Here is a 21,635-nt window from a genome sequence, read left to right on the forward strand (position 1 = left end):
TTCTGCACAATATTAACTTTAATAATAAACAAATATTAGAACTTGTTTTTATTAACCTGTGATTATCAGAACATAAATACAAACACAAAACCAAATCCACACTCACAAGGTTCCCGCCTCTTCTTCCATAATCGGCGAGATAAAACTTTTGTCTCCATTCTTTTTTTTCAGGATATTTTACCTGTAATAAAAACTTTGTCATTTGTTACATATGTACAGAAATACTGGAAAACATCGAAGAGCCGTTAGAAAACGTGTACAGAACGTAGAGATCTCGAGTGGAAGTGCTGATCACTCACAACATTGTGAGGTCTGATCAATATATTTTAGTAGGTTAGTAACCGTCAATGTGTAGCAAGACATCTTTGCAGGTAGGTACCAAAACAGACAAAATGTTAAAACCTTCAAAAAAACTTTAAGGTTTCTTATTTACGCCAAGTTATGCCTAAGGTCAAGTTGACATGTTCTGATCTTCTCTTTCATCAACCAAATTTTCATGTCTTTTTGATGTTCTAGGCATCATCATTGGTGATTGCCGTGAATTTACCATTAACATTTGAACAAAAACTTGGAAAACAAGAACAAGAGTACTCTGTTCCCCCAAATAAATGGGGTGGCTGGTCCTTAAAGTCTCTTTCCGCCGAATGGGGGAATCCTCCATTCACATCAAACCATTTGACAAGAAACCCAAGATTGTGCTCGAAATCAAAACGGCCTGAAGGAGCAACCACAGGAAGTGGGAAGTACCACTTCGTCTAAATGAAGGGGTGCCCTGAGTAGAAGGACATTTGGTTATGACTAACCTCGGACAACTGTACAGTTTAGACGCATGGTTGGGCCTCCACTGGCAATCATAGGGCCAAAAATGTCCACCCAATGAAAAAAAGTGCAAAGTAACTGAATACTATCAAACTCAGCAAAAAACATCTAGCAAAGTGTGTGTCATGGAGGAGCAAGGTCTCCAAAGAAGTTCTTCGGTCCTGCAGGACAGTGACTGCTGAGACGACGCAGCAAAGCCGTGTCCTGCCTCACTGGTCATTGATCTTCTCCCTCATGAGCTGCAGCATCATGTCCGAGTAATGCTCCAGTAACCGCAGCGCTGGGGTGCTAGAGCTCCTCTCATGGGCCAACAGATCCTTCACGGAAGGGTTCTTCTTCTGCCTCAGCCCTGTTAGGTCTATTTCACTTTGTATGTAATCGAAGGCGTCGGAGAATAAGGATCGGAGGTGGGATTTCTCTTCATTGGAACCGCCACAGTCTTCAATCTGTAAGAGACCAATAGAAACAGGTAAATGAGGGGTGGACTTCTCAAAATTTAAACCATAGAGGTAAAGGGGTGGTTTGGGATGACCATACTGGAATGCAGCACACTTCTTTAAAAGAAATCTCCCATCAGAATCGATCCTGATAAACCAGGGGCATTACTCATGGATCCAGGCACCGGGAGTGTTGGAATCTTCTCATATTTACTATCCATGGCCTCTTCCCTTCTAAAATCAACTATTAAAATTATGTTAATGAGCCAGAAGGTCAACAAATATAAGAATATTCCCACAGTCCCGGTGCTTGGATCTATAAGTAATGTCCCTAGTTTTTCATGATGGACTCGGATGGTAGATTTCCTTTAGCATGTGGCAAAAGTTAAGGCTACGTGATCTTTTGGACGGTCTCACCCGATTGTCTGACTCCAAAGTCTAGTTCTGCATATTATATGTGTATTGTGGATAATGTGTATCCTTTGCCATCAAGAGTTTGTGTCTGATAGCTAGAATTCTGTGATTGTTACATAAACTGAAACTATGGAACCAATCTTCATCATGTTCATGTTCTCCCAATCACTTACCTCTTTGTAAGTCTTCAGAGTCTTCTGGAAGGCGCCATGAAGCTCATGTATCACCCGCTCACATTGGATCGCCAGGAGAGAGACCTCTGACAGAGGGAGATTAGAAAACAAACCAGATCATTATAACGTATATCAACAATATCCGACTGCAAACCATACAGAAGATAAAAGACAACCTGTCACTTCCTGCTCTGTAGAGATCACTTTTCCTCAGCCATCTTTTTGCAGGTTGTATTGAAATAAAATGGTAGCAATTCTATTAGAAAACTAACATTACATTACATCACAAGTGGATACAGCCAACCTCGACCTCCATATTCCGCCACGCCACATGAAACCCGTAGCCATTACTGGAAGATAGTAACTACGCTTCTGTATTATTGGACAACCCATTGAAGCACAAGTCACGAGAAGCTCAAAATTCCCAGAAGTCACACTTCTAGTCATCCAGGAAATGGTGACGTGGAAATACATTTTTTTCATGTTCATATGCCAGAAATGTTTTTTGAAAGTCCTATACTATCACTATAGTAGATTTTACATACAATTTCAAATCAGGAAGACAGTGTTCTGACCCAAACATAGAACTTCCCATTCGTGAACTACAGAATCCCCCCCAAGACCCAGATACGAGGGAAAGAAACAAGATCAGAGGTTAATTGTCGTCCTGCTTAAATTTTTTAGGTTTGGTTGGATACTTAGTTTTGGATGCTTTAGACCATTGAGTAGCATCTACTTACTTGGTTCTCCAGGACTCCAACATGAAGACATTTGTGAAGGTGATGAGCTGTTGCTTTTAGGTTCTTCCATACCCTGGTTGCCTGTATGGAGACTGACCCCTGCATGGTTTGGGAAGCCCGCTATAGACGCTCTTCTGGGCAAGTCCTGGACCTCCGGTGGCCTACTGATGGCTGAAGAGCTTCTCCTTTTCTGTACGTCGTTGGCAGGTCCACTCTTGAGGACATCTCCGCCTTTGGCCTTCACATCATTCTCCTCTTTTCTAGACGCCTTGGGAAGGTTATTGACCGATTTTGCCTTCTTCTTTAGCCGAGGAACAACTCCACAGGTGGAGGGCGGTGGCATTAGGAGCTTATCAGATATTGGGTTGGAGGAGATGACTGAAGGTTTTCCCCTCTCTTGGTGTGAGGAGGAGATCTGCTCACAAGAGGCGGAGGTTGGGAGAGGTCTATAACTATTGTCCTCCGCAGGAGGCAGAGAGTACAAGTCAATGCTGGAGACCGGCCGAGACAGATGGGACAACCTCTTGTGGTCTTCTGCTTGGGCGCCATTAATGCTGTCTCCCATTGATACGCTACGGAATATTTTCGCCTTGAAGCTGGCCGTGGCTTCCATGTAAGATCTCTCTTTGTTGGGTTTGTTCTTATTTGGCCAACATCCGGGGAACGAGGATCGCGAGGACGCCGCCTTCTCATTTACTTGAAGTTTTTGAAGACTGGAGGGCAATTTTGAGGTTTCTTAGCAAAAACAGAGAAAAAATAAAATAAAAAGAGACTTATTGATCAGTTTATTCCAGAAACTTCTCATAATTTACACTAATTAGTTGTAAGGAAAAGGGGGGCAGTCCCTGTAGATCCACTCACCAGCGCTCTTTTCGGTTCTTCTCCTTTCAGTTCTGTCTGGTTCTTTTTCCGTCAGTTTCTTACACAAAGAAAAAAAAAATTACATTTTTTAAAATAACATTATCCACTTATTCTTGTGCTACTAAATTCATAAACCTTTATTGAGAACGAGGGTCCCATGATACAAAGGAGACCCTGTTGATGAATAGTGACATTAAAGGAAATCTACCATCAAAATCAGGGCCTCGTTCCTTCTAAAATCAACTTATAAAATTATGCTAATGAACCTGAAGGCCTCTACCCTCCACAAGCTCCTCCTGCTATTTTCCCAGCAGCACACAGTGGGGGCAGGGAGAGAGTCTGTGAAGCTAAGGCATGGGGAGGCTATGGCAACACCAAAGCATAATTATAAAAGGTGATGTTAGAAGGAAGGAGGGGCGTTAACAGAGCCCCTCCTTGCTGTAGTCTCCCCTCCCTTGACCTGTGGTAATCTCACTACACAGCACAGGAATATTCAGCACACAGTGGGAGGGAGGAAGTGCTCCTGCACAGTGTAACAGCCTGTGAAGCTGCAGCATGTGGTAATACCCCCATAGCCACACATTAGCAGGATTTAAAAAATTGATTTTAGATGGAAGGAGGCCATGATTAACAGATATAAGAACATTACCAAAGCCCCGGTGTCTGGATCTATGAGTAATGTCCCTGGTTTATCAGGATGGATTTTAAAAGGTAGATTCTTGAAAAGACAAGGCCTCATGGGGAAAATAAGGAAGCAAGTTGGATTTACACCAGAACCAAAAAAACACAAGTGTAGCCAAAGAGATCTTCAAAAGGAGATTTCTTAATCAGACATCCTGTGACCAAGTAATGTCCATAAATGGGTGTATCCCTTTAAGAGGTCCCAGCAGCTGTCCCAGTGATCAGCCAATCTCCAAGCCCAGGCTCCTTACACCGCTCTCTGTGGGGCTCCACGCATGGTACCTCTCCCCTATGAAATCCCACGTGTACAATTCGAGGGATTGTCCATTCACCAGATTTCTATACTTGTATAAAAGAACGGAGATGGACCGACATCTTAGGTTTACAATGTTCAGGGTTTCTTTTCTATTAATCCTCTTACATCAGTAAATCTCTTCTGGGATCGGTCAGATTGAGGTTCTGTACTCAACGCTGTCGCCACCTGCTGGCCGTCTGGAAGGAAGTTATATCCATTCCTGCAGAATTAGAGGAACATATGGTAAATGTAGGGACGCAGAACGTCTAGCGTAGTGGGCTGAACCTTGAGGTATCGGGTCGTTACCGGTTGCTCCTAAGGCTCCGCGATAAGAACCTGGCGGAGAAGCTCAGGCGTGGGTTCAGCTCCTCGTCATCTTCAACCGGCTTCAGTTGGTCCAGTGTGTTGTCAAACTTCTCTGCACAGACAAGACAGCAATGGGTTAAAAAAAACACTAGCGATGATATGGACAGAACCAGAGCATCTCTACAGAATGGGCCAAACCAAGTACATCTACCACTAGGATGAAGGATTGTATACCCAGCACACAGACATACTGGTGTGCGCCCGCTCTGACAGGATTTGCTCTTCTTTAAGCTTTCTAGTCCCTTGTTTTTAATTAAAAAAAAAAAAAGACTTCAAAATTATGCAAATGAGCGTGAGGGGCTCCAGACTTCATTAACACCTTTGAAGCACAGAGCCCCAAAGGCTCATTTGCAGAATTTTAACTGCCTTTTTTTAGTATAAGAAGAGACGGTCCTGCCATAGGGGATGCGCACCAGTGTGTCAGTGTGCTGGGTGTACAATCCTTCATCCTGGTGGTAGATGTCCATTAAAGTGACCCCCTACCCATAACAATGAATTACGAGACATAACCTTCCTTTATCGGACCTCCTCCCATAGTCACCTTCGGCGAGTGCGTCCGCTAATGTATCAAAGTGTTTCCAGAGGAATCGCTCTTGTTCGGGGGTCTCTGGGCGGAAGTTCTCCTCCGCATCATCCGCCTCTGCTTCAGAGCAATTGTCTGACGCCAATGAATCTTCGTCTATGGAAAGAAATATACAGTCATGATGCTCCTACGAGACACATAACCCCTTTAACTGATGGCCAGCAACAGTGCCATGCCTCTGCTAGTGGCCATACCCGGTATTCCAGCTCATTGCCAACAACATGAATACAATTGAGCTGCAATAACCAACGACAGCCTCTAAGAAAGAAATTGCGCCGTATTCAGTAAAATATAACCTGTACATGTGATGTCAGTCACCTGGGTCACAGCCGGATACCGACTCCGTAACATGCGAGTCGTTGCTCTTGTCAAAAGTCCGTTCTTCGATGGAAAACTCACTGAAAAAGAACAGAAATGAAACATTGGGGCATATTTACTAAGGGTCCGCACACCGCATTTCCGTCGGGTTTCTCAACTATTTCCGTTTTGCGCCGCATTTAACAGGGGTTTTTGGCGCACTTGATCAGATTTTGCCGCAATCGCGCCGACTTTCACGTGACACAAAACGGGGGCCTTGCCGTCGGACAACCCGACTGATTCGGACCAAGCGCGGGCTGTGACAATAGGGAGGGGGGTTGTGTGGCCCTGTTGGCTCTGTACATAAGGGAATGGGAGGGGAAGCTTCTGCTGCGACTACTGGGGCAAGTTCTAAGAGGTGGTCTTCTCCCAGAGGTGGTCTTCTCGAGATGTTTTACCTTTCCTCCTGCTGGGACACCTGCAGAGATGAAGGGTAGCATATTCCATTGGACCCTGAGGACTGGGACTGTAGGTCGGTGTCTTCTAGAGCGGATGACGTCTCGGTGATGAATGTCCGGTTGTCCAGGAAGTCGTTCCCGTCCTCACACTGCGGAGAATAAAGGATAAATACAGGATGGGAGTATTTAGGGTTGGAAATCCGCAGGGTCCCGCCGTCACTTACCTCCAGCAGTTCCTGCAGACTTTTCGGCTCGATGTGGGTGGTCTCGTCCAGGAAGGAGTTCTCCCCTTGCTCGTGATTCGGGGTCCCGCAAAAGCTCAGGTCATTGCCGTTTAAGAAATTTCGGATCAGGACGGTGCTGTCGCTTTGGGCCCATCGTCCCTGAGGCCGGTATTGGTTTTGGGACAGGACGACCAGGGGCTCATTCTTTTCTTTATCCTATCAGATCGGAGAAGACGTGTGACTGACATAACAACACCAATGGCCATGGTTTCCTATTTGACAACATCAAAGAGATTTTCCGGCACCGGATTCTACTGGTCTGTAGGAAATCTTCCATCAAAATCCATCCTGATAAACCAGGGACAATACTCATAGATCCAGGCACCGGGGCTGTGGCATCTTCTGATACGTGTTATCCCTTATAATTATACTAATGATGGACAGAAGTTACCAGAGCTACTCTGTGCTATAGTCTCCCCTCTCCCTACTCCTTCAGCACTTTCCCCTCCCTCTGCCTTATGTAATATCACTACAGCAGAGGAAGTTCTAGCACACAGGGGGTGGGGGTAAGTGCTTCTGCACAGTGTAACAGCCTATGAACAGCAAGGAGAGGCTCTGGTAATGCGCCCTATAGCCCTTCCAGCTTATTAGCATAATTATAGAAGTTGATTTTAGAAGGGAGGCAGCCATGGGTAACAAATATAAGAATATTACCACAGTCCCGGTGCCTGGATCAATGAGTAATGTCCCTGGTTTATCAGGATGGACTTTGTTGGTAGTTTTCTGTTAAATAGGGGCTAACTTGATGATCGGTGGGGTTCTTAGTGATGGCACCCCCACAAATCATGGGGGGGGGGGGTTTGTTTTTTCCCCTTCATCAGCACAGAGCAGGTTCTGGAGGGCTGGGAAACAAGCCTGTAAAATCGTCCACAGCCGGAATGGACATTCTTTAGAGGAAAAGCTCCATAAGGCAATAATATGCAAATGAGCTCTCCTCCAAAAAGGAAGACAACTGGTGAGAAGTAGAATCGGTCCATATCTCGAGACATAAAGGGGAAGCAAGAGAACAAACGGATAGAGAGCTGGGCCAAAGAGGGATGAGGAGATGCAACAGAGACTGTGGGCAATATAAAGGGAAAATAATTACAATCAAGGATATTTTTTTTTTATTTGAGAACAATTCAGATTGGTTAATATTCTCCTACAGGGTCCATCTTACCAGTTTCCTCGCCCACAGGGGGAGTTTCCCATTGGTCTGTAGAAAGGTGGGGTCTACAATACAATAAAAAGCTTTGTCAGTCATATCTGCCCTGGTACATCCCAGGTATTTTAGTACCTTCCTAGATGTAGTAGGGTCCGAAGCACCGGGTGTAGCTACAAGCCGTTTGTGTCCCCCCCTCCCCTCTCCATAGACTATAATCAGAGCAGAGATACCTGCTCAAAGCGCACTGCTGCAAATTTCTCTGACGAGACATACTACAATAATTTCACATATTAACCTTCAATATTCCCTATGGTCCTCATTTATTATGAGATTTAACGAAAAAAATCCGCGCCCCTCCTCTCTTCTGCAGCCAGTAGTTGGCGACGTTTATATGATTTGTTATACACACTATATACTTCTGAGGGGGCCGGCTCTTCTCATGGATTCCATCCAATAACAATCCTTTCCTGTTGCCCCTCCCTCAAAAGTGTGGGAAGCTGCAGCTGCATCCCCCTCCTCCTCCCTCTCAGTATTACTACAATAAAGCATTAGCTTCGGGTTAATGGCTAAAAGACCATCGCCGAGAGATGTTTAGAATAAGAAGGGATAGGAAGATGAGCGTTACCGGCTTCAAAGCTGTCGCTTATGGGGGTATCGGGTGTGGGCTCCTCCACATCACTGCTCCGGTCCAGGAACAAGTCGTCCTGGGAGCTTTCGTCCAGGGGGCCAACGACAAAGGTCTCCCTCCTAGGTAGAGCACAGATCACAGGTGGTCAGTAATAAAACATATATATCAGTGTATAGCAGGTGGCGGGTGACTGCCATTACCAAGGAGAGGTTGGTGCTCGTGACTCACTTGTTATTAAGGAGGCCTCTTCCCACCACAGCTCCGGTGGTCTTCCCCTCCAGAGACATCCCCATCAGCTGGTGCCTCATACATGTGGTCATGATGGGGTCCAGCTGCCAGACGAATACGCAGCTGCAGAAGACGATCACAAGACGTTACCGCGGCTAATATTTCTTTTTGTCATATTCATCAAACAGGCTGAGCCAAATCCATACAAGCCGGGTGTTTGTTGCATATTGCGGTAACATTTACGGTAAGTGCTGGCACCGATCACGGGTGGCAACCCTTTCACGGCTTTTGGCAAAGCCAAAGTCGCCAGTCAATGGCTAGTCAATTTCCTTATCAAATCTAATGAAATAACCCCTTTAGGAGAACAGACCTGTCTCCGGACACGGTGATCAGTCTTCTGCAGTCGGAGGTAAACTTCATGTCGGTCACAATATCTGGAAGAAGAAGAAGAAGAAGAAGAAGAAGGTGATCACCTCCTTGTATAGACACCTGCAGGCTACAATATACTATAGAGAAGCTTGTGGCGCAGGTTCTCCCTACCCGAGTGTCCGTACATGGTAGAGACACATTCTCCAGTCTGTAAATCGTAGATGGAGATGTTCTTATTGGAGCAGCTTGTAGCAAAGAACCTGCCTGATGGATCCATCTGGACCTGGTGGTCAGTAGAGACGGCACAATGACACACATGACCTTTTACATCACAGAACACCCCTATGGATCCACAGAGACCATGTATTTCACTGTACAGGGTCCGTGTAGATGGTTTGGTGAACATCATGAAACCGAGAGGAGTTTGAGAGGAACTAGGTCCCAAGCCATACAAGACCTTAGGCGGCCACCTACCTTCAGCAGCGCTCCTCCACTTGTGGAGCCTTTCAGAGCTTTCTCCTGCTTCCCGGATGAAATATTGTACAACCTGCAAACAAACCACCGCTGTAACATGGATCATGGAGTCTGGAGATGAACATGAGGATCACACATTAGGATGGGAGGAAACATCAGAAATGAAGAAGGACGTCCATCATGTAATATACTCCGCGTACTGGTCATGTACATACACGACTTACCTGACATTCTTATCCTGACAGGCGACTATGGCTGTTTTCTGCGTGACATCAACGTCCAGGTCGTACAGGGTGGTCTTCTCCACCGCATGGTGCAGACGCACAAAACTAATCCCCTCGGGGAGCTGGAAACAAGGAAACAGAGACCTTCACCTTCCCAGACTCCGGAGATGCCAAAATTAGTCCCCCCGAGTCACTCATTGATAGTCTGGACATTTAATGGTGCCAACAACCTAGATCCAGACCTTTGGTCTTCACAAGGAAATATGAAACATGGTCCAAGTCCACCATGATCCCCACATGTAATGTATCACCATCTAAGGTATCAGAGGAGGTCATCTGCTCCAGATAATGAACCGCCCATGTGAAGCCATCTACAGAGTACAATCAAGTGCCACTCGCCTCATGTTTGGGGCCAATTAAAAGGACCAGACAGATGAAGTCCATAAATAAAAGAATTACCATGTGTGCAGGACGGAAATAAATGCTCTTATCGGCTCCGCAGCTTATCATGTGCATCTGCTCCTCATCACCTGGAAGACACAACCGGACAACACACATGAAAATACCTCACCACACACAGATATATATATATACATATACACACACACACACACACACACACACACCATACATACAGGGAGCACACCTGCAAACTTCACTGCGGTAATAGAGGACGAGTGGTCGTCCAGGGTCTGCAACAAAGTATAATCATGACCAGCGTCTAGTATATGGATCAAGCGATCTCTGCTAGCGGACGCCAAGAGCGTCATTCCTAGAAGGGAGAAGAATACACATAGACTTTACATACGGATCAGTATTATAGTAGTCATATTCTTGTACATAGGGGGCAGTATTATAGTAGTTATATTCTTGTACATAGGAGGCAGTATTATAGTAGTTATATTCTTGTACATAGGGGGCAGTATTATAGTAGTTATATTCTTGTACATAGGGGGCAGTATTATAGTAGTTATATTCTTGTACATAGGAGGCAGTATTATAGTAGTTATATTCTTGTACATAGGAGGCAGTATTATAGTAGTTATATTCTTGTACATAGGGGGCAGTATTATAGTAGTTATATTCTTGTACATAGGGGGCAGTATTATAGTAGTTATATTCTTGTACATAGGGGGCAGTATTATAGTAGTTATATTCCTGTACATAGGGGGCAGTATTATAGTAGTTATATTCCTGTACATAGGGGGCAGTATTATAGTAGTTATATTCCTGTACATAGGGGGCAGTATTATAGTAGTTATATTCCTGTACATAGGGGGCAGTATTATAGTAGTTATATTCCTGTACATAGGGGGCAGTATTATAGTAGTTATATTCTTGTACATAGGGGCAGTATTATAGTAGTTATATTCTTGTACATAGGGGCAGTATTATAGTAGTTATATTCCTGTACATAGGAGGCAGTATTATAGTAGTTATATTCTTGTACATAGGGGCAGTATTATAGTAGTTATATTCCTGTACATAGGAGGCAGTATTATAGTAGTTATATTCTTGTACATAGGGGGCAGTATTATAGTAGTTATATTCTTGTATATAGGAGGCAGTATTATAGTAGTTATATTCTTGTACATAGGAGGCAGTATTATAGTAGTTATATTCTTGTACATAGGAGGCAGTATTATAGTAGTTATATTCTTGTACATAGGGGCAGTATTATAGTAGTTATATTCCTGTACATAGGAGGCAGTATTATAGTAGTTATATTCTTGTACATAGGGGGCAGTATTATAGTAGTTATATTCTTGTATATAGGAGGCAGTATTATAGTAGTTATATTCTTGTACATAGGAGGCAGTATTATAGTAGTTATATTCTTGTACATAGGAGGCAGTATTATAGTAGTTATATTCTTGTACATAGGGGACAGTATTATAGTAGTTATATTCTTGTACATAGGAGGCAGTATTATAGTAGTTATATTCTTGTACATAGGGGCAGTATTATAGTAGTTATATTCTTGTACATAGGGGGCAGTATTATAGTAGTCATATTCTTGTACATAGGGGGCAGTATTATAGTAGTTATATTCTTGTACATAGGGGGCAGTATTATAGTAGTTATATTGTTGCACATAGGGGGCAGTATTATAGTAGTTATATTCCTGTACATAGGGGGCAGTATTATAGTAGTCATATTCTTGTACATAGGGGACAGTATTATAGTAGTCATATTCTTGTACATAGGGGGCAGTATTATAGAAGTCATATTCTTGTACATAGGGGGCAGTATTATAGTAGTCATATTCTTGTACATAGGGGGCAGTATTATAGTAGTTATATTCTTGTACATAGGGGGCAGTATTATAGTAGTTATATTTTTGTACATAGGGGGGCAGTATTATAGTAGTTATATTCTTGTACATAGGGGGGCAGTATTATAGTAGTTATATTCTTGTACATAGGGGGGCAGTATTATAGTAGTTATATTCTTGTATACAGGGGGCAGTATTATAGTAGTTATATTGTTGCACATAGGGGGCAGTATTATAGCAGTTATATTCTTGTACATAGGGGGCAGTATTATAGCAGTTATATTCTTGTACATAGGGGGCAGTATTATAGTAGTTATATTCCTGTACATAGGGGGCAGTATTATAGTAGTTATATTCCTGTACATAGGGGGCAGTATTATAGTAGTTATATTCCTGTACATAGGGGGCAGTATTATAGTAGTTATATTCTTGTATACAGGGGGCAGTATTATAGTAGTTATATTCTTGTATACAGGGGGCAGTATTATAGTAGTTATATTCCTGTACATAGGGGGCAGTATTATAGTAGTTATATTCTTGTATACAGGGGGCAGTATTATAGTAGTTATATTCTTGTACATAGGGGGCAGTATTATAGTAGTTATATTCCTGTACATAGGGGGCAGTATTATAGTAGTTATATTCCTGTACATAGGGGCAGTATTATAGTAGGTTATATTATAAAAATTGTACGTAAACTAAATTTCGTATATTGTCCCAGTGACACATACCAGTCCAGGGTCTGGAGTACTCAAGACACAGGACCTCCCCATCATGAGCTTCAATAGTTAACATCTCCTCAAAGCTTCCCAAATCATAGATTCTAATGAGGGAAAAGAAGAGATAATAAACCCCCCTCACTCATGTCCAGTTCTCCAGTCTTGGTAAAACCACAACTTCCATAATCACATCCTAGAGGAGATCTACCGTATGTTCCCTGTCCGGTCTCCAGAGGCCAGCTGATGCCCATCATGGCGAATTTTCATGACACGGATTCCACTCTTTGAGTCTTTGGGCTCTGGCTTCTCGGCGGTCCCCGATGTGTCCTTCAAGTAAACCAGGTTGTCTTCCACATAAATCACTTTAAATAAATCCTGAATGGAAAAAGTAAAAAAAAATTATTTTTTTTTAAACTCAGCTATGGTGGGATGAGATGCAGAGGCGCCTACTACACAGGTCATTACGTTGCTGTAGATGTTCCTCTGCAGCCGGTGGTCGGGGCTCCTCTCCAGGTTCCATAAGCGGATGGTGTTATCAGAAGAACAGGTGAAGAAGGATCCGGGGGGTAAGCTCCGCTTCTGTCTGCTCTCCGGATAGACCTACGCGATACAGCAGATACATGGAGACCATTAATAGATGGTCCCTATAACGCAATGGTGTGTTGGCCACCACCCAGGAGCTACTTACCTCTATATTCCATACATAGGAGCTGTGGTACAGGGCTGAGTACACCTTCCCGACCTTGCGGGTGTTACTGACATCCCAGACATAGACGCTGTGGTCATTGTACACACAGCAAAGCCATTGACTGTCCTCATCATATACCAGGGCGCACGTATCCGGGAAACTGCTACTGCCATGTTTACTAAAAAGTGCACTGAAAAGTAGAAAGAAAAAAAAGAGATAAAAGGCAAAAATGTATCAGGTGAAAAAACACTGGACTCACAGTTAATTATGGTGACTCTTAGGTCAATGCAAGCCTTTAATCACCGAGTTTACCTGGCGTCAAGGCCTAGAGCAATGTCCGTGCCCAGGCTGTGAGGTTTGGGGAGGTCGCTCACGTATTGGAGGTTGTGGCCATGGAATATCCTTACGATTCCTTCTTCGCAGCCGCAGAATACAAACTCCTCAGTCACACACAGACAACTGGAGGAAGACACCTGAAGGTAAGGAGGACACAGATCACATCAAGTGAACCAAGGTAGCCGATACACGGGGAACCCGAGCAGCCGGTACTCGTGACCTCTCACCTTCAGCTTCAGCCATTTCTCCAGGAGTCTCTTCTCGCTGAACTGACACAGGACCCCGGAGTAGGACACACAGTACGTGCTCCCCGCGTTCTTCCCCTTACCACATGCCACTCCTCCAAATATATTATTATGGAGGTCGCCCAGAAGTCCGGAGCGGCCCACCAGCGGAACCGTTCCATTAACCTGGAAGAATTTACAGAGGGGGGAAAAAAAAGGGTTCATATCATTATCATACAAATTTGTAAAAACTCTGAAAATTGTATCCGTCTCAAATTTCACATTGCATAAATCTCACCTTTCACCATGGGTGCACCGATTATGTTTTGCTAGCAATCTCATGATGCCTCAGCCTAACACATGACCATTTAAAGCCAGAACCATCCCTGCCAGCTGAAGGTGCACGGATTGTGTTTTGCTATTAATCTTATGATGCCTCAGCCCAACAACGCATGATCATCAAATAACAGAATCATCTTTGATTATCATCTCCAGTGGCATTTTCCGCGCCATATGGACTCAGTCAGGGAGACAGCGAGCTCCTCATTGTGAAGTGTGAGGTAGGAACCTTTCGGATCATTATTAGTAACTATGATAGAAGTTTTTGCCCCTCCCCCGGTTTTATGGTGCACCCACATTTCCCTGTTATACACAGGTACCTGAGACTGCTTAGAACTCTCCAGATACCAGAACTTGACGTGTCGGTGCCCAGCGGTCACAAAGTAGTTGCTGTCTTCGGAGAATGACACGGCGCTGACCTTACTGGAGACCTTGTTCTTCGCCACTATGTTATTGTTCTGTGAAGATTGTAGGAGGAGTCCATTAAAATTTGGGGGGTTAAAAAAAAAAAATTAAAACTTTAGTTAAATAAAAAAAACTTTTGACTCTGACTGTGCCATGCTCCAACCGGATGTCAATCACCAAACTATATCGTAGCCCCCCCCCCCCCCCCCCCAACTACGGATCCTGGGAATAGAAAAATCGGACAAGGTTAACCTTCCAGTCCCAGACGTTGACCACCATGTCGTGCTGATAGCCCACGGAGACCACGTACTTCATGTTGGGGGAGAAGCAGACGCAGGAGACGCCATATTTGTGACCGAGCATCTCGGAGACCTGGGTCTTCTCGGCCACGTCCCAGACCCGGACCGCTGGCTTGTGGCCACTCTGAAGGTAGAAGATACAGTGAGGAGGCGGGAAGAAAAAGAAAGGAAGGGGATAAATGGGGACGTGGCCACCTACCTCACCACTGACGATAAACTTCCCATCGGGGGAGAATGAGAGAGCGCTCAGCTGTTTACTGTGGAGAAGGAGACCACAAGGTTATTGCCAGGATGTGAGTAACAACTGCAACGGGAGAACTCCGCCCCATAAAACTTATACTCTAGGTAGGGCCTAAGAAGGCGGAGCTAGAGTCCATTTCCTGTGTTATGCTCCACCCCCTTCAGCCTCAACCCTTGAAAACCAACTTACCTTGCTGAGCTTCCCGTTCCCAACAGAGACTCATCAAGAACAAGAAGCCGGAGAAAGGCAAGTACTAGTTTTATTTTCTGCCCTGAGAAAATTTCTTTCCAGGGGTCATGGAGGTTTGGGTGGGAGCAAATAATACTTATCCTTTAATTGGCTCTCAGCATCACAGTGGTCTCCCATTTTCCGGCTTGGGTGACAGGTCAAGGTCAAGGTCAGAGATGGTCAGACCTGACGTTTGTGTTCGGCTGCATAACCTAGACATATTGCCGAATAGCCAAAAGGGCAAACTAACAACCATAGCAATGGCTCCAATTGGCTAGGGGTGTCCAATCATAGCCATGGCTAGCTGCTAGAGGTAACACTTTTCCAAATGGGCTGATCCGGCTGCCAATACGGTAATACGTCGGGGGTCGCATGGCTGAACCTGTACTCAAATAATGGGTCCACTCATCTCTAGTCAAAGTGGGTCCCATGATCGCCGACACTACTGGGGCACCCAGCAATGCTGAAAAACAGGAGGCCGGTGTGGCTCTAGAAATGGGAGCTGTAGTAAGGTAGGTGCACTATTTTTTCGTGTGTGGGGGGTCTGGTAACCTCAGCACTGGCACAAGGTGGTTTTTTTCGGGATCCCGTGAAATCCCCTTTAAGAAATTCTCAGAAATGAAAGCAACAAATATTTTATCATCATGGCCCTACAAGTGTCACACACCGTACTATGACCGCCCAGCGATCCGGAATATCCGATAATCTGCCTGGATAAACGGAATAAATTGATTGGGATCATTTCCCATAACCCACCTGGATAAATTGAAGATGTGAGACTGATTGTTCTTCCTCGGGCACAAGAGGACGATGACGCATCTGGGGAAAGAGAGGAGACACACAAGGAGATCCAGGTCAGACCAACGTATTGTATAATACCGCCACATAGTACTACGGCTGGAGACAAGAATCAGCAACATGGGGGATCCACAACATGATGGAGGAGAGGTAACAGTCTGTCTACACCAGAAAGTAATTTGCACCTGAAATGCCGTGCGCCACATCTGAAGGTTTTAGACCAATTTTAGGCGGTTTCCCGACTCCTATGAAAAAGGGGTGTGGCCTCGGTAAAAGGGGGTGTGTCTGCACCAGAATTAACTAGTGCGCCAGATAATTCAATATTGTGGAGTAGCAAACTAGACGAACCAATAGGAGGCGCAAAGTACAAGTCACCGTCTTATCCTGCACCAGATTCATCATCAGCATCAGACACAGGGATTAATCTGGTGCAGCAGAGATCTGTCTAGTCCTTCTCTGCACTAAAGAGCAACACATTCATACATCTCCCCCCACTGTCACAAATACTTACCCTGCTGGATAGGCTACCAGCCCGCTACCAGGGTCACAGGTCAGACCGCTGCTGCTAGAGAGCGTAATACCCAGGACCTTCTCCAACTCCACCTAATAAATAATCATATACTCATATTATAGTAGTTATATTCTTGTACATAGGGGGCAGTATTATAGTAGTTATATTCTTGTACATAGGGGGCAGTATTATAGTAGTTATATTCTTGTACATAGGGGGCAGTATTATAGTAGTTATATTCTTGTACATAGGGGGCAGTATTATAGTAGTTATATTCTTGTACATAGGGGGCAGTATTATAGTAGAGATATTCTTGTACATAGGGGGCAGTATTATAGTAATTATATTCTTGTACATAGGGGGCAGTATTATAGTACTGTAGTTATATTCTTGTACATAGGGGGCAGTATTATAGTAGTTATATTCTTGTACATAGGGGGCAGTATTATAGTAGTTATATTCTTGTACATAGGGGGCAGTATTATAGTAGTTATATTCTTGTACATAGGGGGCAGTATTATAGTAGTTATATTCTTGTACATAGGGGGCAGTATTATAGTAGTTATATTCTTGTACATAGGGGGCAGTATTATAGTAGTTATATTCTAGTACATGGGGGGCAGTATTATAGTAGTTATATTCTTGTACATGGGGGGCAGTATTATAGTAGTTATATTCTTGTACATGGGGGGCAGTATTATAGTACTTATATTCTTGTACATGGGGGACAGTATTATAGTACTTATATTCTTGTACATGGGGGACAGTATTATAGTACTTATATTCTTGTACATGGGGGACAGTATTATAGTACTTATATTCTTGTACATGGGGGACAGTATTATAGTAGTTATATTCTTGTACATAGGGGGCAGTATTATAGTAGTTATATTCTTGTACATGGGGGACAGTATTATAGTAGTTATATTCTTGTACATGGGGGACAGTATTATAGTAGCTATATTCTTGTACATGGGGGGCAGTATTATAGTAGTTATATATCTGTACATAGGGGGCAGTATTATAGTAGTTATATTTCTGTACATAGGGGGCAGTATTATAGTAGTTATATTTCTGTACATAGGGGGCAGTATTATAGTAGTTATATTTCTGTACATAGGGGGCAGTATTATAGTAGTTATATTCTTGTACATAGGGGGCAGTATTATAGTAGTTATATTCTTGTACATAGGGGGCAGTATTATAGTAGTTATATTCTTGTACATAGGGGGCTGTATTATAGTAGCTATATTCTTGTACATAGGGGGCAGTATTATAGTAGTTATATTCTTGTAAATAGGGGGCAGTATTATAGTAGTTATATTCTTGTACATAGGGGCAGTATTATAGTAGTTATATTCTTGTACATAGGGGGCAGTATTATAGTAGTTATATTCTTGTACATAGGGGCAGTATTATAGTAGTTATATTCTTGTACATAGGGGGCAGTATTATAGTAGTTATATTCTTGTACATAGGGGGCAGTATTATAGTAGTTATATTCTTGTACATAGGGGCAGTATTATAGTAGTTATATTCTTGTACATAGGGGGCAGTATTATAGTAGTTATATTCTTGTACATAGGGGGCAGTATTATAGTAGTTATATTCTTGTACATAGGGAGCAGTATTATAGTAGTTTTAGTCTTGTACATAGGGGGCAGTATTATAGTAGTTATATTCTTGTACATAGGGGCAGTATAATAGTAGTTATATTCTTGTACATAGGGAGCAGTATTATAGTAGTTATATTCCTGTCCATAGGGAGCAGTATTATAGTAGTTATATTCCTGTACATAGGGAGCAGTATTATAGTAGTTATATTCTTGTACATAGGGGGCAGTATTATAGTAGTTATATTCTTGTACATAGGGGGCAGTATTATAGTAGTTATATTCCTGTACATAGGGGGCAGTATTATAGCAGTTATATTCTTGTACATAGGGGCAGTACTATAGTAGTTATATTCTTGTACATAGGGGGCAGTATTATAGTAGTTATATTCTTGTACATAGGGGGCAGTATTATAGTAGTTATATTCTTGTACATAGGGAGCAGTATTATAGTAGTTTTAGTCTTGTACATAGGGGGCAGTATTATAGTAGTTATGTTCTTGTACATAGGGGCAGTATAATAGTAGTTATATTCTTGTACATAGGGAGCAGTATTATAGTAGTTATATTCCTGTACATAGGGAGCAGTATTATAGTAGTTATATTCTTGTACATAGGGGGCAGTATTATAGTAGTTATATTCTTGTACATAGGGAGCAGTATTATAGTAGTTATATTCCTGTACATAGGGAGCAGTATTATAGTAGTTATATTCTTGTACATAGGGGGCAGTATTATAGTAGTTATATTCTTGTACATAGGGGGCAGTATTATAGTAGTTATATTCCTGTACATAGGGGGCAGTATTATAGCAGTTATATTCTTGTACATAGGGGCAGTATTATAGTAGTTATATTCTTGTACATAGGGGGCAGTATTATAGCAGTTATATTCTTGTACATAGGGGGCAGTATTATAGTAGTTATATTCTTGTACATAGGGGGCAGTATTATAGTAGTTATATTCTTGTACATAGGGGGCAGTATTATAGTAGTTATATTCCTGTACATAGGGGGCAGTATTATAGCAGTTATATTCTTGTACATAGGGGGCAGTATTATAGTAGTTATATTCTAGTACATGGGGGGCAGTATTATAGTAGTTATATTCTTGTACATGGGGGGCAGTATTATAGTACTTATATTCTTGTACATGGGGGGCAGTATTATAGTACTTATATTCTTGTACATGGGGGACAGTATTATAGTACTTATATTCTTGTACATGGGGGACAGTATTATAGTACTTATATTCTTGTACATGGGGGACAGTATTATAGTATTTATATTCTTGTACATGGGGGACAGTATTATAGTAGTTATATTCTTGTACATAGGGGGCAGTATTATAGTAGTTATATTCTTGTACATGGGGGACAGTATTATAGTAGTTATATTCTTGTACATGGGGGACAGTATTATAGTAGCTATATTCTTGTACATGGGGGGCAGTATTATAGTAGTTATATATCTGTACATAGGGGGCAGTATTATAGTAGTTATATTTCTGTACATAGGGGGCAGTATTATAGTAGTTATATTTCTGTACATAGGGGGCAGTATTATAGTAGTTATATTTCTGTACATAGGGGGCAGTATTATAGTAGTTATATTCTTGTACATAGGGGGCAGTATTATAGTAGTTATATTCTTGTACATAGGGGGCAGTATTATAGTAGTTATATTCTTGTACATAGGGGGCTGTATTATAGTAGCTATATTCTTGTACATAGGGGGCAGTATTATAGTAGTTATATTCTTGTAAATAGTGGGCAGTATTATAGTAGTTATATTCTTGTACATAGGGGGCAGTATTATAGTAGTTATATTCTTGTACATAGGGGCAGTATTATAGTAGTTATATTCTTGTACATAGGGGGCAGTATTATAGTAGTTATATTCTTGTACATAGGGGGCAGTATTATAGTAGTTATATTCTTGTACATAGGGGCAGTATTATAGTAGTTATATTCTTGTACATAGGGGGCAGTATTATAGTAGTTATATTCTTGTACATAGGGGGCAGTATTATAGTAGTTATATTCTTGTACATAGGGAGCAGTATTATAGTAGTTTTAGTCTTGTACATAGGGGGCAGTATTATAGTAGTTATATTCTTGTACATAGGGGCAGTATAATAGTAGTTATATTCTTGTACATAGGGAGCAGTATTATAGTAGTTATATTCCTGTCCATAGGGAGCAGTATTATAGTAGTTATATTCCTGTACATAGGGAGCAGTATTATAGTAGTTATATTCTTGTACATAGGGGGCAGTATTATAGTAGTTATATTCTTGTACATAGGGGGCAGTATTATAGTAGTTATATTCCTGTACATAGGGGGCAGTATTATAGCAGTTATATTCTTGTACATAGGGGCAGTACTATAGTAGTTATATTCTTGTACATAGGGGGCAGTATTATAGTAGTTATATTCTTGTACATAGGGGGCAGTATTATAGTAGTTATATTCTTGTACATAGGGAGCAGTATTATAGTAGTTTTAGTCTTGTACATAGGGGGCAGTATTATAGTAGTTATATTCTTGTACATAGGGGCAGTATAATAGTAGTTATATTCTTGTACATAGGGAGCAGTATTATAGTAGTTATATTCCTGTACATAGGGAGCAGTATTATAGTAGTTATATTCTTGTACATAGGGGGCAGTATTATAGTAGTTATATTCTTGTACATAGGGAGCAGTATTATAGTAGTTATATTCCTGTACATAGGGAGCAGTATTATAGTAGTTATATTCTTGTACATAGGGGGCAGTATTATAGTAGTTATATTCTTGTACATAGGGGGCAGTATTATAGTAGTTATATTCCTGTACATAGGGGGCAGTATTATAGCAGTTATATTCTTGTACATAGGGGCAGTATTATAGTAGTTATATTCTTGTACATAGGGGCAGTATTATAGTAGTTATATTCTTGTACATAGGGGGCAGTATTATAGTAGTTATATTCTTGTACATAGGGGGCAGTATTATAGTAGTTATATTCTTGTACATAGGGGGCAGTATTATAGTAGTTATATTCCTGTACATAGGGGGCAGTATTATAGTAGTTATATTCCTGTACATAAGGGGCAGTATTATAGTAGTTATATTCTTGTACATAGGGGGCAGTATTATAGTAGTTATATTCTTGTACATAGGGGGCAGTATTATAGTAGTTATATTCTTGTACATAGGGGGCAGTATTATAGTAGTTATATTCTTGTACATAGGGGGCAGTATTATAGTAGTTATATTCTTGTACATAGGGGGCAGTATTATAGTAGTTATATTCCTGTACATAGGGGGCAGTATTATAGTAGTTATATTCCTGTACATAAGGGGCAGTATTATAGTAGTTATATTCTTGTACATAGGGGGCAGTATTCTAGTAGTTATATTCTTGTACATAGGGGGCAGTATTCTAGTAGTTATATTCTTGTACATAGGGGGCAGTATTCTAGTAGTTATATTCTTGTA

General features: G+C 42.0%; 1 protein-coding gene across 1 annotated transcript in view; it reads right to left on the reverse strand.

Annotated features, from left to right (window-relative positions):
* LOC140078033 (WD repeat-containing protein 62-like) overlaps positions 1-21,635 on the reverse strand; it is a 24,032-nt gene continuing 2,397 nt past the window's right edge. The window contains exons 2-31 of the mRNA XM_072125812.1: positions 16,539-16,630; positions 15,986-16,048; positions 14,960-15,017; positions 14,714-14,884; positions 14,377-14,514; positions 13,721-13,903; positions 13,470-13,630; positions 13,158-13,347; positions 12,935-13,069; positions 12,678-12,844; positions 12,482-12,573; positions 10,122-10,247; positions 9,935-10,005; positions 9,476-9,597; positions 9,252-9,324; positions 8,949-9,060; positions 8,779-8,842; positions 8,409-8,531; positions 8,178-8,299; positions 7,568-7,620; positions 6,349-6,564; positions 6,125-6,273; positions 5,688-5,767; positions 5,328-5,465; positions 4,727-4,838; positions 4,547-4,640; positions 3,445-3,502; positions 2,584-3,318; positions 1,844-1,929; positions 1-1,265 (exon numbers count right to left, since the gene is read on the reverse strand). Coding sequence (XP_071981913.1) covers positions 1,029-1,265; positions 1,844-1,929; positions 2,584-3,318; positions 3,445-3,502; positions 4,547-4,640; positions 4,727-4,838; positions 5,328-5,465; positions 5,688-5,767; positions 6,125-6,273; positions 6,349-6,564; positions 7,568-7,620; positions 8,178-8,299; positions 8,409-8,531; positions 8,779-8,842; positions 8,949-9,060; positions 9,252-9,324; positions 9,476-9,597; positions 9,935-10,005; positions 10,122-10,247; positions 12,482-12,573; positions 12,678-12,844; positions 12,935-13,069; positions 13,158-13,347; positions 13,470-13,630; positions 13,721-13,903; positions 14,377-14,514; positions 14,714-14,884; positions 14,960-15,017; positions 15,986-16,048; positions 16,539-16,630 — 4,221 coding nt within the window. The 3' untranslated portion in view covers positions 1-1,028. The remainder of the gene's footprint in view (positions 1,266-1,843; positions 1,930-2,583; positions 3,319-3,444; positions 3,503-4,546; positions 4,641-4,726; positions 4,839-5,327; positions 5,466-5,687; positions 5,768-6,124; positions 6,274-6,348; positions 6,565-7,567; positions 7,621-8,177; positions 8,300-8,408; positions 8,532-8,778; positions 8,843-8,948; positions 9,061-9,251; positions 9,325-9,475; positions 9,598-9,934; positions 10,006-10,121; positions 10,248-12,481; positions 12,574-12,677; positions 12,845-12,934; positions 13,070-13,157; positions 13,348-13,469; positions 13,631-13,720; positions 13,904-14,376; positions 14,515-14,713; positions 14,885-14,959; positions 15,018-15,985; positions 16,049-16,538; positions 16,631-21,635) is intronic.

The sequence above is a fragment of the Engystomops pustulosus genome, chromosome 9 (genome assembly GCF_040894005.1).
Source record: "Engystomops pustulosus chromosome 9, aEngPut4.maternal, whole genome shotgun sequence".
NCBI lineage: Eukaryota > Metazoa > Chordata > Amphibia > Anura > Leptodactylidae > Engystomops > Engystomops pustulosus.